We start from the raw sequence: 18,291 nt of genomic DNA on the forward strand, positions 1-18,291 counted from the left end.
AAGAGTCTTCTGGGATTCTACAAATATGTCCTAAACACCCCAAAAATTGTCAGCTTGCTCATGGCTTTAAAATGAAATACAGCCAAAAATATTCCAGCTAAATTCTGGCTATAGAAGACAGCAAACATATGCAAATTTCCCAAAAAGTAATGTATACAAAAGAAGTTTCTACCACCCCATATTTTCATACAGTGACAATACAAGACTTACTTGTGGTCATCATATACACAGCAGATTAAATAAACTTCAAAATAGACTCTTCCTAATAAATAGTTTAAGATCTTAAAAAAGGTCCATGTTCTGCGGCTAGCTGACAACTGTACAAAGCAATTCACTACCACTTCATTGTAACAATGACAATTCATTGTAAGAAAAAGTGCAAGGTACATTGAATCAAGAGTTGTCACTTTTTTTTTTTTAAGCAGAACAAGTCTAGCTGTGACCTTCCCAGCCACTGACCGAGCACGCTGGGGATTGTGGTTCTCCGCTAGCCTAGCCCTGCCTACAAGATATATTTTGTATGTAAACCACAAAATACAGATGATAACCAAAGTCACACATTAGGAAACAGTGTAAAAATAAAATCCAAAGAGAAATCCTAGGGAGAATTGTTGGCCTATAGCCAGCAGTGCAGCAGCCCCTAATAACCGTGGATTATCTCAATGCACAATACACGTCGCGTTTCCAGTCTATATACAGAAGAGAAGAGCAACATTCTAGTGATTCAATTATTTTTTTTTTTTCCCGCAACACCCGTAAGCAGTCACTTTGCACTCCTATCTCTGGGATATTTTGGTTTTAATCTAGTAATCTTTCCATGTCAGATGGAATGAAGTACAGGATATAAAGTAACATGACAGAAACAAGGGCAGCCCTGATCTGTAGAGGTCTACAATAAAACAGCACAGGGAAGTGTGTGTATAATAAATAAGTATCTTTAACGAGCGGTATATTTCACTGCTTTGGGGCTAACAAGTAGCTGGTTATTTGCCCATTAAAGATGGCATTGTGCGTTAGAGCGCTACAAAAAAAGTATGCTTTATTCCCCTTTACAATTGTACACTATATTGCAATTTTATATTTGTTTTTGGTAGCAAATATGCTAAAACGTGAGTGATTAAAGGTACCTGGAGTCTGATACAAAACACCTTAGGATGAGAACTTTATAGCTAGCTGTCTTTTGCACAATTATACTATACAAGTCCATCTGTTCATTATACACGCAAGAGTATGCAAGTTATGGCCAAATTATACATGATCAGACTGATCGTTTGTTTTGCATATTTGGGGCCGAATCAAAAAAAGTCCACAGACTGGTGCCATTACTCATTGCAACTTTAAAGCTACATTCACACGTTCAGTTTTTGACATCAGTATTTGTAAGCCAAAAGCAGGAGTGGAACAATTAGAGGAAATGTTATTATAGCTTTCCTGATTATTCCACTCCTGGTTTTGGCTTACAAATACTGATGTCAGATACTGAATGTGTGAACGTGGCCTAATGGTCTTCTGCAGTAAGCTCAAAGCGGAGTGCTGTATGGTTACTTCGGGCAATTTTTCCGGCAAATCGTTTACACAAACCACCTAGATTACAGCATCTTGGTCTTGTCTTGTTCAGACCGTTCTCCGAATACAGCTGCAGGCATCACTTCTAGTTTAGTGGTCTGGATTACAGTGAATAATGGGTTTTTCTCCCTCCAGTAAAGGTGTCTTGGTAACATGAAATATGTTGTGTGTTTGGAGCAGTGTGTCACTATTTTGTCATTACTTATGCATTATACTAACCTTATTTTCAGGGCTTCCACTTAATGTCTAAATAGAAGGGGAACATTTATCAAAGACTACACTAATTCCCTACACTAGATCCAGCAATTCTTTCTAGAAATACAAAAAGGAGGATGCCTTTCATCTAAGTTATGAGCTCAGAATATAAAGGTGGTGCTAGCTGTATGTGCATGTTTTGTTCTAATAAATATCCTTTCTGGATTCATGTGCATCAGTGGTTTTTATATTTGAGTGCAACTAAAGAAAAAAAAAAACAAAATATACAAAAGTTACATGTTTCTTCAATCGTAACTGCACAAAACATGCATAGTCATAACAAATCCCAAAGACACAACCATTATCCAGTCTGTAGAAAGGCATCCCTTAGTCTGACAAGGAGAAAAAAAAAATACAGCAATCCAAACGAAAAGTCCAAATGTAATGATGGTCCTACTTCCCTCCGTACATGCGCTCAATGTCGTTTAAATAATGGTTCTTTAGTTCTTTTCTTTTCAACTTGAAGGCATCTGTAACAAGACCCGTTTCCGGAGTCCAGGGGTCCGGGCTGAGACGTACTTTAATGGGAATTTCAAATCGTTCCAATTTCACTGCGCAAACAAAACAAAAAGAACAAGTCTGATATGAGAAACTAATCTGCTTCAGCTTAAAAGGTAATAAAACGTCTTCCATTAAAAAGTGTGTCAATAGGAATAAGGCTGACTGTACAAGAGAACCTTTCAAAGTTGTAACGATAGGAAGGAGCCTGATTAAAGGGTTATTCCCACCCGACGATGGTCATCGGAAAAATAAGCCATTTTGTCATTTAATGTTTCTATCTTGCGTATGTCTATTTTGCATGTGGGCGGTTGGCTCCTAATCCAGACCACCTCACACCAGCGGCATTGTACTTCCAATATGGCAGAAACTGGGACAACCACGTTATATAGCAACAGGAGAGCGCACGGTTCAGACCAGCAGTGCAACCCTACTGTCACTTAAGTAGGAGTGCAGGAGGCCAAGAGCAAGGTTGGCAAAGGTCCAGAAATTTCAGGACAGTCCATTATAAAAAAATAAAAAAGGCATTTGTGATTTTTCATTGAAGTTGAAGAAACTTAAAATAATTTTGAACAACAGTAATTATTTTTAGTTCACGATGAATACAGCTAATGTCTTCATATCAGAATTATTGGCTGTAGACATATCCCTTATAATCACTGATTTATTATGGTTTTCAAATGTTTCCATAGAAAAATAAAGTCTGTCTGTGATTTTTTGATAAGCTGTCCAGTAAAACTAAAAAGTCAAGTTGGCCACCCTGCTGGGGAGCGGTGCGCTCCTGCAGAAGACGACGAGATGAACCCTAATGTTAGTGTCTCACTAACTATCAGCAAACTCCATTGTATGTAATGTGCAGGCAGAAACAATGGTGCGCCCCCTACAGCCAGACAGTGCGCTACACTCGCATATAAGTTTGTTTGTGTGTCCATTTGCCTGAAATCTATAGAATAAGTAAACATAGGGCCTTGCCTTAAGGGGGTTTATCCACCTTCAGGGCATTTTTTTTCTCTTACTTTAATGCATGAAACTAAGGATTAAAAGAAAAACATTTTTTGCAATTGGTTCCATTAAACATCTTGCTTGGGTTGCCTTCTATAGCCTCAGGGTTGCACTGTTTAATGCTGGCTTCAGGATCAGCTGATGGGGTCGGCCACATTTTATCAGATGTATAGAGGACATGATTTTGTGCATATTTGCTATAATACAAGTATGAGCGGTTCTCCTCCAGCTTTCCTCACACACTGACCGGCTCTCCGGTCCATACAATGGCTGCTGGTGGAGGAGCAGTGACCAGACCTGATCATCAGCCTCCTCCAATTGTAAAACATCTCACAGGAAAGCTGTTTTTTATTGGAGGAGACTGACTGGTGTGATCACATTACCTCCACCAGCGGCCATTGTATGGACTGGAGAGCCGGTCAGTTTGGGGAAAGCTGCAGTAACCAGACCAGGAGGAGAACCTGTCCTGCTTATATAATAAGTACACAAAATTACGTCAACCAACATGTATATTAAAGTAACCAACCCCTTTAATATATGGGTCCCCTCAATTGAGATCAGTGGACCCAAAATTGCATTTTGAAGTAGGATTTAGGTGCCAAAATAAAAAAAAAAGTATAAAAGTTTGTAAAATATATACAAAATTATATTGTGGTACTATGTTAGATTTTTCAGGTTATGTAAATACTTATGCCCAAAAGACAAAAAGTAGTCTTTTTGGGAATAAAAATATTGAAACTTAGTATATACATTAAAGGGAATCTGTCACCACATTTGACCCATCTAAACTATTAATATGGGCACATGGGTTATAGACTTCTGAGGAGAGACCTACCGGTATGTTTCATATCAGATGGCTTGTTGTGGATAAATCATCTTTTATCACTTTATATAAATGACCTCTTCCAGGCTATGGGGAGGACGCTGCCTGGAAGAGAACTCTGCCTGGAGTTACCAGTGTGATGTGTGATGGCCGCTCTGCTCTCCTGATGTCACTGCAGAGCTGTGTGTGATTATACCTGACACATCTACAGGTTCCTCTCAGCTTCCAGCTCACAGGTAGACAGAGCTGCAATATTGTGGCAATACAGCAGAGCTCAGAGAGCTACAAAAAATGTAATGGCAAGAAGAAAAAGTTCAGTTCTGTGTTACTTGTCTCACTGGTAACTCCCCCTTCACGTAAAATAAGCTCCGGAGGCAGAGTTCTCTCCCAGACAACATAAGAAAAACATGGATTTCTCAGAAATAAGGTATCAGATCAGAAATATCAAGGTATCATTCAGCTTCCTATGACCTACATGCCCATACAGATTGTTCAGGAGAGTTGATCCTACTGATAAATTTCATTTAATATTTGAAAGAAAAAAAAAAACACAACACTTTCATATGAACTTAAAAGAATCTTGCACATTCCACTTCTGTACTTGAAAATTAAATGACTACTTGAAGCATTACCACTAGATGGCAGCAGAGCCATGCTCTGCACTTAATACATGGTGTTAGTGATTGAGGCTGTGTGTTCACATCTCGTTATTTGGCTACATCAGGGATATTTCCCATATATAACTGTACAGACATAAAATGTGTTGGTCATTAACCCATTGTAAAAAAACCCCAAACATTTAGTATCTTCCTCTGCAGTGAAAGCTAGAAGACTTTTCTTATACAGTGCAAAAAACTAAATATATGCCAACGTATACTGGTCTAGAGGTATTCAAATGTATATGTCTTCTGCACAGAAATTTATGGACACTTAAGACTCATTATAAAGCCTAGTGTTTAGCATGCCGATCTATAAGGCTGTGCTGGAGTAAGATGCCGTGTGCCTCTTAATGAATGAATGTGCACATCAGGAGTACATTTCAGTTATATTTTACTCTTTGTAGTGTAAATTCTGATCAACTTGTTGGCTGCGCCCCCTCCCGGCTTACTGTGACCCACTTTCAAATGTCACAAAAATATTGGCATCTTTTTGAAAACAGCTATACACCAGAAATATGGAGAAAACGGATGAATTAGGGTAGATTTATAAAGTGCTTTTCCAGCGCACGTGGTGCGAGGTGGGTGGGGTAGTTAAAGCTAGACTATTTGTACTGATTTAGGGCATTTCAATATATTTTATTCTTAACCAAGCCCGCTCAACGCCTCGACGTGTGGACAGAGTAAACGGTTGTGAAATAAGTTGCTATATTATCTGCAGCACCTATTTAGGTGGACTCAAAATGTAATCCTACTGGTAACACTATCACTAAGGGGCTTACAACTTTAGGTACAGTAGTGAAGGCTGAATATCCTGTTATGATGGCTGTGATATGGTATAGTTACAGAATGGTGCAGTGCGCAGGGCAGAACATAACCAGCTAAAGATATTACAAGACAGAAAAAACAAGATATCACTTACTTGAGGATGCTACCTCCTTAATCTCCTTTAATACCTCTGCCTCCATTGTGGGATTGTTGCAGATTTCCTCCCATGTTCCTTCAATCCCATTCTGTAGTGCTAAACTGGTCAGCTTCTTCTGATTAGGAACGACAAAGCTGACCACGTAAGACTGGAGACTGAAAAAAAAAAAAAAAAAGATACAAGGCAGATTAGAGAAGGTCTCCAAGGGCACAGATGAACCATAAGAACATGGAGGATTTGATGGAAAAATACTCAAAACAAATCCATGAATGTAATTCACAAGCTGGATTGTTAAATCTGTTACCTAATGGGATACAAACTATTAATAGTCACTACAGCTAGCAATAGTTGAGAAATTATTGAATTTGATTAGAAATGCTTTTATCAGACTTTGTTTACTTAAAAGAAATCGTAAAAATAAACAAAAAAAACGTTGCATATAAAAAATGTGGTGGAAAAGGAAAATTGTTTTCAACAAAATCATATGTAACCCTGGCTTCAATTATAAAAGCAATGTATGAAAGGAAAAGGAAAACTATGGGGAGCCACAGAGGGTCAGTATTGGGCCCTCTTTCTAATATTGATTAACAATCTTGTAGAGGGCAAACGGAGTAGAATTTCAATATTTGCAAAGGATGCTAAACTCTGCAAGGTAATCCACACAGGGGGACGATAATTTAGTATTACAAAGGGATTGGAGGAAGTTGGGGGCTTGGGCAGAGAAATGGTAAAAAAAGAAAAAAAAATCCAAAAGACATCGGGTAAAAATAAAATATTTAGGACAGCTAGGATGGTCTTTCCTGAAAAATATTTCATGTTATAAAGTACAAGACTCTATAAGCAAACGCTGATTCAGGGAATCTGACTGCCATATCTGGAGAGGGGAACATTCCTTTAATATGGGGCAAATAGCAATTGCCTCATGGGATTTTGTCTTCCTCTGTATGTAACTAGATGGACTTGTCTTTTTTCAACCTAAACGATAAGAACACCATGATGCTAAAGATGTTGCAATATGACATGTTGGAACCTTCTTTACATGCAGTAGTGCTATGCAAACATTTGGCCCCATAAAGTTTTGAGCTTAATGAATTGTCTGAAGTTTCTAAGACGTTCCTTAACTGCAGCAAATACAAAAAAAAAATTTATGATAAAAAATAAAAATAAACCATCATGTATCTTTTAAAATCTGATGTCTGTTCATTGTCACAGCCAGGTGGTCTCTGCAAGTCCACTAGGCTGCAGCGATGACATTGTGTCCTTGTGCTGCTGTAGATGTCATGTGCATGGATGACAACACTGCCAGGTGATTATTCAGACTGATGGAGACCACCACAGCTTCAGCACTGGAGCGGTGCAAGAATTTAAAATATGATTTAAGGATTTTTTTTTCCATTTCATTGCATTTTCTGCCGTTTGGGAACTTTGTAAACATCTTTGAGGACCCTTTAAATTAACGGCTTAGATTTGACAGTAGCCCAGCATAAAACAATGGGGTGAACAATGCAGAAGGCTGTGCATTAACCATAAAGGTGCATTCACAATGCTTGTGATGGGATTCTCCCCATAGGCTGTAATGGTTTGACAGAGCTGCACTGTAGCAAAACCTCATGCAGTAAGGTGCAATTATATCATGATTGTAATAACCGGTCATAAAACAAATTTCTGCAAAACTATACTTCAAGATTTATCTTAAAATTACCCTGCATGAATCATAAATACAGCAATCATTTTGTAACTTATTACAAGCTCTGGACGGCTTGTGTGACCAGTACCTGTTGGCATAGGCACAGATGTTGTCAATGAGAGAACAGTTTTTTAAAGCAGCTTCCACTTTGCCCAATGACACGTACTCTCCGGCCTGCAACTTTACCAAATCCTTCTTCCTATCTGTAAAAGAAACACAAGGATGGGTTTAGGTTTGGACAATGAATAAATCTGTCGCTGACTAAGTAGAGCTAGCAGCGTGACTTACCAATTATTTGCAAGCAGCCGTCAGGGTGGAACTCCCCAATATCCCCAGTGCAGAACCACCTCTGCCCATTGTCGTCTACATAGAAATCCTCTAAGCTTTTCTCATCATTTTTGAAGTAACCCATTGAAACGTTCTGTCCTCCAATGACAATCTCTCCCCTCGGATGAGGCTGGTCCTCATTTGTATAGCCCCCTGAAAAATAAATTAAAAAATAGTCAAGACTATTGTTCGCATGAAACCGAAGTGATTGAAAATCTTTTAAAAAAAATGGCTAAAAAGCTGAACAAAAAGGGAACCCATCATGTATATAAATGACATTTACCTGCATATATAGGGTTAGTCTGCAGGCAAATAGCATTACTATTCTGCCAGGAAGCCTTACTAGAAGAGCAGCTGCAGGGAGAAAATGAACTTAGTCTCCCAGCAGCCGCTCGCTTACAGTTATTGTGCGGTGCAGGAAGTGGTTACAGTCACCATTCATTATACTGGGAGCACTGCTGCAATCACTCCCCAAAATATTGATTGACAGCCTGCAATGCAGCATGTGTGCTCAGCACTGGACACATAATTTCCCTGCACTTTGACAGCCTATTATATATTATTAATATTACAGCTGCACTCCCTGATAACTGTTCCAATGACTGGAAGCGAGCAGCTGCAGGGAGGATATAAATTCATTTTCTCCCAGTAGTCGCTCTTTCAGTGAGGCAGGGAGGCAATTAAGCCTATATCTGCAGTTAAACTGTCATGACCCAAAAAAAAAAAAATGCCATTTAAGTTATTAACCCAATGTCTTGTTTAGATGAGGAAATTTTTATATCATCTTCCACCTATACTGTCAAAAATGTGAATAAATCCAAGAAGCGTAAAATCTAGGATTTCATTCTTTTATGATATACCATATTTTTCGGAATATAAGACGCACTTTTTTCCTCCAAAATTTTGGAGGAAAGTGGGGGTTGCCTCTTAGAGTACGTGCTCACGACCAGGAAAAGCAGCGTTTTGGACACAGCTCACCTGCACTGCGCCAGAACACTGCGTTCTACATTAGAAGCACAGTGGATGGAATTTATAGAAATCCCATGCCCACTGTTTCTATTTGACACTGCGTAAACTCCCCCGCGGTGCGGGCTTACCAGCTGCAGCATGTCTATTTCTATTGCGGAGACAGATTGTTGTCTCCGCAACAGAAATTTTCACAATAGAATGTTTAGGATGCAGTAAATCCGCGTTGTTCACTGACACATGCAGATTTACCGGCGTGATTAGAACGCAGTGAAAACACGCCGCTTCCAAAACGCTGTTATATCCTGATTATGGGCACATAGCCTTATAGTCTGGATATACGTTATAGTGTGGAGGGGTAGGGCAGGGCGGGGGAGCAGGTGACAGAAGGCAGAGCCAGCTGCTGCAGCTAACTCTGTGCCCACTATGAAAAATAAATATTCACTGCTCCCCACGCCCATAGTCCCGCCCACCTCTATGAACTCAAGCTGGCACAGAGAGGTGGACAGGACTGAGCGTGGGAAGCAGTGAATATTCATTCTCTTTAATAGCGAGCACACATGATCACCCAGCCACTGCAGCCAACAGTGTGGCCGCAAATAAAAAAAGAATGAATATTCACTGCACCCCACCTCTCGGCAGCTGACCTCCGCATGTGAGGGCGCATGGCAATGACTTTATGCGCGGCTTACATGCTGAAATCAGCTGCTGGCAGCAGAACAGGACGCAGCGCTGCGAGGGAGTGCATGGAAGGGGAGGGGTTTTCTTTGTGCAGTGTGATGGGAGGGCCATATACACCAGGCATGCCCCCCCCCCATCCAGGTATATATGATCTCCAACCTGGTAAATATTACCCCTATAACAGTGTCAGCAGCAGACCTTCACCCACCCCAATTAACCCCTTCTCATGTACAGCACCATGGAATCAATAGTGCTACATGAAATAAATAAGTGTGTCATTACCACATTTTTTGTTCAATTTTTTTTCTATTTTCCTCCTCCAAAACCTAGGTGCGTCTTATAGTCTGAAAATATGGTAGATATGACGACCTACTGTAAAGTAGGTTTCATCTCATAAATAAAATTATATATTCTATTACACCATCTTCAGCGTCCAGCATGACATTGTATCCTTGGCAAACTAACATTAAGCATGGACAGTAGATATGGTCAAGTGTTTGTAGAACAGTGCAGATCCTTAGCAGCGGTGTGATCAGAAGTTTCTCAGTGCGCTGGATTAGGACATGGTGTTTGGGGCCTGAACTTTTTGATGCCAAACACACTCGTCAGACATTACTAAGAAGTCTGATTTCCATGCAGTCATATACCACTTCTACAGACTTAATAGGAAATGCTAAAATACTTCCTCCAGATTTCACCATGTCATTAGTGTGTGCCTCCAATTACCCAAACATTTAGTCTCCTGATAATTATTATATATCTAGATCATACACAAAGGTCATTATATGGTCACAAAATGTCACCAAACTCTGCATAAACCAGAAGTACGGGCAAATATTAAGAGCTTCCCCTTGAGAAAGCGTGCGGGTGGCACGCGAAACGTGCATTGGGGCGCAGCATTTTTCAGCCTTTTGCACTCCGGGCTGGGCCAGATTTGTTTCCTAATAATGGGTAAGGTTACTTATTCATGAAGATCTTAGGATTACTTGGGGCATAATTAATATACAATAAAAAAACTCTTCATATAAATTTCTATTAATGTTACCTCTGCTCCTTATCCTAGATTTACTATTAATGTGACAGTCAAACTTTTGGTCACTGTGGCTTGTACCCGGAATGTTTATTACCATTTCTGTCTATCATGTCTATTTTTAGGGGATTTCAATGTGATTTCTACGTGATTTTTAATCTATTTTCTCTAATAAAAACGTGTATATTTTTTATAAAAAAAAAGATACTCCTTTGTTTCTCCTGTTTGACAAATATTAGGAGCTTAGTATACATATCAGGGAAATCTGCTTTTTTTCTCTACTTATAAGCCACTTCTTTGCCTCTCCTTTCTGTCTCCTAAATTCACCATTCACTCTGAAAAACAGATACAATCTGTCTTAAAGCATTAGGGACTTGCCAGCTTACTGATGTAGACTACAGCGGTCTATTGAAATCTATGGCTAGGGGAGAAGAAGAGTGAAAGAATAAAGGCACAGACTATGCTGGTGCTTTCTAGTGAGTGTTGGATTCACATCTACCATGCTTACTACTGCAGTATAATGTCCTCCTTGCTGCTGCTTCTGAACACATGCAGCATAGACACAGGAAAGCAGTAATTGCTACATATAGGAGACAGTGTGAAAGCTGTGTGCCAACTGAGACAACTGAAAAGGAGATGGAGGCTCCAGAGGGAAAAACTGGTGAAAAAAAAAAGTAGAATACAAGTCTTATAAAAAGGTCAGAAATAGTACAACTCCTCATGTACATACAAGACTGCTTATTCTGGAAAGTTACCAGAAATGACACACACAAAAATTACACATGATTGGATGCAAGAACCGCAGAGGCTGCAGAACGGTGTCACATGGGAGAAACACCGGTCCTATGTGAAAGACATCAGTCCTACTATGCTGCTGGTTAAACTAGGGGTTTGTTATAAGTCTCCAAAAATAATGGAAGCAGCGGAGAATATCCTCGTAAAGCAAATAGATGAAGCAGCGACTCAAGGAGAAGTCCTTATTATGCGGGACTTCAACTACCCTGAAATACATTGGGGGACAGAAACATGTAGTTCAAGCAAAGGTAATAGGTTTTTGACTACTATGAGACAATTACCTTTCACAACTGGTTCAGGACCCAACAAGAAGGGGGGCACTGCTAGACCTAATATTAACCAACAGGCCAGACCGCATATCAAATATACGAGTTGGGGGTCACTTGGGTAATAGTGATCACAAAATAATACGTTTTCATGTAACCTTTAATAAGATGTGTAGTAGAGGGGTTACAAGGACACTAAACATCAGGAAGGCAAATTTCCAAAGGTTAAGAGATGATCTTAGTGCAATAAACTGGGACGATATCCTGAGACATAAAGCTACACAAAGCAAATGGGAGACATTTATTAACATCCTGAATAGGACCTGTGCACAATATATACCCCTTGGGAATAAACATGCTAGAAATAGGAGGAAACCACTATGGCTAAATAGAGCTGTAAGGGGCGCTATAAGTGACAAAGAAAGCATTTAGAGAACTAAAGCAAGTAGGTAGTGATGAGGCATTAAATAAATATAGAAAATTAAATAAATTATGTAAAAAACAAATCAAGGCAGCAAAGATTGAGACAGAGAGAATCATTGCCAGAGAAAGTAAAAATAACCCCAAAATATTCTTCAACTATATAAATAGTAAAAAACTAAAAAATGATAGTGTTGGACCCTTAAAAATAGTCTGGGTGAAATGGTGGATGAGGATGAGGAAAAAGCCAATACGCTAAATGATTTTTTTTCAACCGTATTTACACAAGAAAATCGCATGACAGAAAACATGATTAGTGATAACAAAAATTCTCCAGTAAATGTCACTTGCTTAACCCAGCAGGAAGTACGGCGGCGTCTAAAAATCACTAAAGATGACAAATCCCCGAGCCCGGATGGGATACACCCGCTAGTACTGCAGGAATTAAGTAACGTCATAGATAGACCATTATTTTTAATCTTTAAAGATCCCATAATAACAGGGTCTGTACCACAGGACTGGCGTATAGCAAATGTGGTGCCAATATTCAAAAAGGGGACAAAAACTGAACTTGGAAATTATAGGCCAGTAAGCTTAACCTCTACTGTGGGTAAAATCCTGGAGGGTTTCCTAAGAGATGCTATAATAGAGTATCTGAAGAAGAATAACCTCATGACCCAATATCAACATGGGTTTACAAGGGACCATTCCTGTCAGACTAATCTGATCAGCTTTTATGAAGAGGTAAGTTCCAGACTGGACCAAGGAAATGCAGTGGATGTTGTGTATATGGACTTTTCAAAAGCTTTTGATACGGCTCCACACAAAAAGTTGATACATAAAATGAGAACAATGGGGATAGGGGAAATTATAGGTATGTGGGTTAAGAATTGGCTCAGTGATAGGAAACAAAGGGTGGTCATTAATGGAAAACACTCAGACTGGGTCTCAGTTAACAGTAGGGTACCACAGGGGTCAGTATTGGGCCCCCTTCTTTTTAACATTTATTAATGACCTTGTAGGGAGCATACAGAGTAATATTTCAATATTTGCAGATGACACTAAACTCTGCAGGGTAATCAATACAGAGGAGGACAATTTTATATTACAGGAGGATCTATGTAAACTAGAAGCTTGGGCTGATAAATGGCAAATGAGCTTTAATGGGGTTAAATATAAGGTAATGCACTTGGGCAGAGGAAATAAAATGTATAATTTTATGCTTAATTGTAAAACACTGGGCAAAACGGTAACTGAAAAAGACCTGGGTGTATTGGTGGACGACAAGCTCACGTTTAGTGGCCAGTGTCAGGCAGCTGCTGCAAAGGCAAATAAAATAATGGGATGCATTAAAAGAGGCATAGATGCTCATGAGGAGAACATAATTTTACCTCTATACAAGTCACTAGAGCGACCACACTTAGAATACTGTGTACAGTTCTGGTCTCCGGTGTATAAGAAAGACATAGCTGAACTAGAGCGGGTGCACAGAAGAGCGACCAAGGTTATTAGAGGACTGGGGGGTCTGCAATACCAAGACAGGTTATTACACTTGGGGTTATTTACTGTGGAAAAACTAAGGCTTAGGGGTGATCTTATTACTATGTACAAGTATATGAGGGGACAGTACAAAGACCTTTCTACTGATCTTTTTACTCTGAGGCCTGAGACGGGGACAAGGGGGCATCTTCTACGTCTGGAGGAAAGAAGGTTTAATCATAATCACAGACACGGATTCTTTACTGTAAGAGCAGTGAGACTATGGAACTCTCTGCCGCATGATGTTGTAATGAGTGATTCACTGTTAAACTTTAAGAAGGGCATGGATGCCTTTCTTGAAAAGTATAATATTACAGGTTATATATACTAGATTCCTTGATAGGGCGTTGATCCAGGGAACTAGTCTGATTGTCGTATGAAGTCAGGAAGAATTTTTTTCCCCAATGTGGAGCTTAGTGTTTGCCACATGGGGTTTTTTGCCTTCCTCTGGATCAACATGTTAGGCTATGGGTTGAACTAGATGGACTTAGTCTTCCTTCAACCTTAAAAACTATGTTACTATATTTCCTTATTAGCATGGTATAACTCTAATATGAAGGAAGACGACCAGAATGCAGATCTATTCCTCCACTCGTCATTTCAGAAACACTAAGGACTAAAGCCGGCCTGCAATAAGGTCGTCATACAAAAGCCCCATTCTAAGTATGGCTCAAAACCCTTCCACTGTGTGAGCTGAATGAAACCATTAGATCCACCTTGCCCGGGGACCAGTATCAGTAACATGGAGGGAGAGTGAATAGAGCTTGCACACAATGGGTGTATTTTGTACACATTACCTAATGCTGGAACCAGTCTGCCCTGCATTACCCAGTGCGGCCAGCCGGCACAGGGAGGAACCTGACACCGACCTGACCTACACCCACACAGCCAGCCCCATGCCAGAAATGCACTTAGGTAAAACAGATGTGAGACAAGCTGATCCTGCAGCTCACCTAGTTTACATACACAAGTGTCCTAATCCCTCCAAGCCGCATTGTCCCTTAAAAATCGGTTCAGCACCTGCTCACTGGTACAAAGGATCATGGGAAGAGCAGTTCAGAAATGTGTTAAGCTGCTATCAGACATCAGCACCAAGTCTCCTATAACCAAGCACATTGAGTTTGCGGATTCAGCATTTTTTTATGTTTAATATATGGGGTGATATGAAGAGTTAAATATCTGGGGTATAAAATGGGATCAGATCAAAGAAAACTACTCAGTAAGGGGAATCTGCTGTTGCATTGCTAGACTTGCTGGAAAAATTGAGAATTCATCCCATACTTTGAAATATTTTAAAAGGAGATAACTTTTCCTACTTAAAAGGAGAGTGGAAACTAAATCCTGTGAGAACCCCCCTGGTTGATAATCTGCACTCAAGTTCCAAGTCATTAGATGTAGATTGCAAACTTGAGGGTAGAGGACTGGCTCCTGGGACAGAAGACAGACTATCGGGCAATATCCAAGGATCCGAGGCGGACAATCCTCAGCCACGTGAACCAAGCCCTCCTGGACCAGAAGGGGGCGATCAGCATGACCCTGGCTCTGTCTTGCCATATCTTATCACTGGAATATGAAAAGGGTGGAAACGTACAGGCCAGATTAAAGTCCCACTTCTATAGAAGAGCATCCACTTCATTCGGGGATTCAAGAACTTTTTTTTTCCACTTGTCGATTCTCCCTTGCAGTGAATAAGTATTTCTTCGAGCCCCCACAAAAGCACAGATCCGGCGGAAGATCTTCTGATTCAAAGACCATTTCCCGAGTGCACGACTGCTTAGGTAGTCCGCTATGACATTTTCTGTTCCTTTTAGGTGGAGAACAAAAAGGTAGGAAAGATTCTGTTCTGCTAACTTTAAGGTCTTCATCACTTCGTCCATCAGTGGACCTCATTTGCCCCCCCCCCTGACTATTTATGCAAGCCACCATTGTCCTGCTGGACATGACCACATTCCTCCCCGAAAGCCACTTCAACGAAACTTGTAACGCTTTCCTTACTGCTGTTAATTCCTTTAGATGTGATGAATTTTCTTTCATTGTGATGCCCCATAGACCCTGAAAAATGTGGCCATCTAGGTAAGCTGCCCACCCTTCTTGACTTATGTCCATGGTAATTACCACTGGTCCATGGAACTCCTCTATGGAGGTTTTTTCGTTCAACCATCAGATCAGAGAGTCTCGATCTTCTGCAGATAACTGATCTTATCCAGAAAATCCAGTTCTCTCTGCCTGTATTGCCAGGATCTCCCATTGAAGGAGTCTCGTAAGAATTTGGGCCCACTGTATTGCTGGAATTGTGGCTGTTAAAGTGCCCAATAGGGACATTGCTCCCCTTATCTAAATCTCCTGATCCACCTTAACTTTCAGGATTTTGTGTATGAACTTTAAGTTCCGCTCCTGTGGAAGAAAACACCATTGACTGGGTGAATCCAGACAGTTCCCTAGAAAAGTCTCAACCTATAGAGGTCTCAACTTTGACTTGCCTTTGTTCACTATCTAACCCTGCTCTGATAAGATAGCGACGACCTGGTTGATTGCCTTTATACAGTTTTTCTTCAAGTCTCCTATAATTAGGAAAAACTACATTTTGTTAGTGACTTATGACATTTCTGCTACAATATTGGTGAAAATGTTGGGCTATTGAAAACCCAAAAGTAAAGGCACTGGTATTGTAGATTAAGTAAATTGTCTCAAATCTTCACCGCTACTTTGAGGAATTTTTGATGGTCATGATGTATTGGGATGCAGTAATATGGATCCATCAGGTCTATCACTGCCATAAAACAAAAAAAGGGTATACTAGCCTTATAGTGGATTTCAGGGTTCCCATTATTAAATTTTGTAGTTTCTAAATGTGAATTTAAAGATCTTCGATTGATTAAAGTTCTGTGGGAACCATCTGGTTTGTTTACCAGGAACAAATTGATGTAAAACCCTGTTCCAATTTCTGATTCTGGTACTTTGACCAGTACCTGTTTCACTAAAAGCTTATACTTTAAGGCTGCGTGCCCACGATGCGTTTTTCAAGCGTTTACGCTGCGGAATTTCCACAGCGTAAACGCTTGTGAAACGCTTGGTAAACCTTCCCCCATGGTCTCCAATGCAATTCCGCACTTTCAATGCCCATGCTGCGGATTTTTCTGTAGCGTTTATGCTGCGCTCAAAAATACGCAGCATGTCCATTAATTTTGCAGACACGCAGCGTAATCGCCGCCAATGACGAATTAGAACGCGCCAATTCCACAAGACTGCATCTGTACTAGCGTAATTGGCGCGTTCTAATGTGCGGATGGTACCCGGGTGTGGAGGAGAGGAGAGTCTCATCCAGACCTGGGTACCATAGAATCAGTAAAAAAAAAAAAAAAAGTAAAATAAAAAATAAAGTTTATACTCACCTTCCGATGTCCTCCCGGGGGTTTTGTCCACGCCGTCCGGTCTCTTGCAATGCTTGCGCTGTTGTGAAGGACCTGCCATGACGTCACTGAGTCCTGTGACCCATCACGACTCAATGACGTCACCGCAGGTCCTTCACACCACCGCGAGCATTGCAATAGACAGGACGCAGCACAGATGACACTGGAAGGCGAGTATAATCTTTTTTTTATTATTTTTTACCATTCTTATTCTTTTTTTTTTTAACTATTACTAGGTCACACTATATAAATCCATGCCGATTGCATGGATTTGTATAGTGTGACCAATTTGTCATGCACTTTTCCAAGTGATGCTCAAAATCGCTTGGAAAACTGCTTGAAAAAACGCATGTAAAAACACAGAAAAAACACTTCTCTCTGGCAGAAAAAAACACATGTAAATCTGCATGCGTTTTTTTCTGCCAGAGAGGCAAAAACGCTCTGCATCAAATCTGCTACGTGGGCACATAGCCTTAAACTCCAATGACCTCTGGACCTTTGTCCCTACTAGTATTTCGATCATTCTTCTTGGCAAGCTGGAGGAATAACTAGCCCGAGAGGCGGGAAAGAGTGTATTACCCATCGGGAAATTGGCACAGAGGCCCACTGGTCTGAAAAGAGCTTTAGCATTCCTCCCACCCAAACCCTGGCATCATAGTTGCATAGGTCTTCCTTAATTGGAGTTAGACTTATTGAAGAACCACCCTCTGCCCTGGGTTTTGTTCTTTGTCCAGGTACATCCGCCCCTCTTGCTCTCATTTCTCTGGTTTGTACTGGAGCCCAAAAAGGATTTTTTTGGCTCCTGGAAAAAAAAAAAAAAAAGTAGGGAAATCCTTTTTCCTATCTTGTCACTTTCTTGAAAATTTAATCTAGAGCAGATCTGAATAGATAACCCCCTTGAGCGGGCATAGAACACAGTTTCATGTTAGACTGAAAATCCGCCAACCAGTTTATAAGCCAAAGCGCTCTACGGGTAGAGTTAGAAAGGGCACAGGAGCGGGCAGCCACCCTAATGCCATCGGCAGATGCGTCTGTCAGGAAATCTGCCGCCTTCTGAATCCTAGGTAGGGCTTCCAAGAGTTGATCTCTTGGACATTCTTATCTGGGAATCTAATTCCTGTAATCACTTAATTAGGGATCCAGCCATACAAGTAGCTGAAATACTGGGCTTAAAAGAACCAGCTGCAGCATGCTTTTTTAAGAAAAGTGTCAGCTTTTTTTTTTTTTTTTTTTTTTAATCTAAAGGGTCTTTAAGGGAATCTAGTTCATTAAACGAGAGTGACACATTTGGAGATCTTCGCTACCGCCACATCAATTTTTGGGGGATTTCTCCCAAATCTCGCACAAATCTTCCTCAAATGGCTACTTCTTCTTAAGTGCGTTTGGGACAGAGACTAAAACCATTTTTTCCCCACTCTTTTCTAATGAGGGAAAGTAAATGCTTA

At 40.4% G+C, this 18,291-nt stretch overlaps 1 protein-coding gene across 5 annotated transcripts in view; it reads right to left on the minus strand.

Annotated features, from left to right (window-relative positions):
* Positions 1-371: 371 nt before the first annotated feature.
* Positions 372-18,291, minus strand: part of ACSL4 (acyl-CoA synthetase long chain family member 4) — a 128,794-nt gene continuing 110,874 nt past the window's right edge. For all 5 annotated transcript variants that reach the window (XM_073641124.1, XM_073641120.1, XM_073641122.1 and 2 more), the window contains exons 13-16: positions 7,701-7,892; positions 7,501-7,615; positions 5,723-5,880; positions 372-2,372 (exon numbers count right to left, since the gene is read on the minus strand). In XM_073641124.1, coding sequence (XP_073497225.1) covers positions 2,215-2,372; positions 5,723-5,880; positions 7,501-7,615; positions 7,701-7,892 — 623 coding nt within the window. In that variant the 3' untranslated portion in view covers positions 372-2,214. The remainder of the gene's footprint in view (positions 2,373-5,722; positions 5,881-7,500; positions 7,616-7,700; positions 7,893-18,291) is intronic.

This window comes from Phyllobates terribilis, unplaced genomic scaffold, assembly GCF_046119375.1.
Source record: "Phyllobates terribilis strain yellow unplaced genomic scaffold, ASM4611937v1 Scaffold_7__3_contigs__length_470593459, whole genome shotgun sequence".
Taxonomy (NCBI): Eukaryota; Metazoa; Chordata; class Amphibia; order Anura; family Dendrobatidae; genus Phyllobates; species Phyllobates terribilis.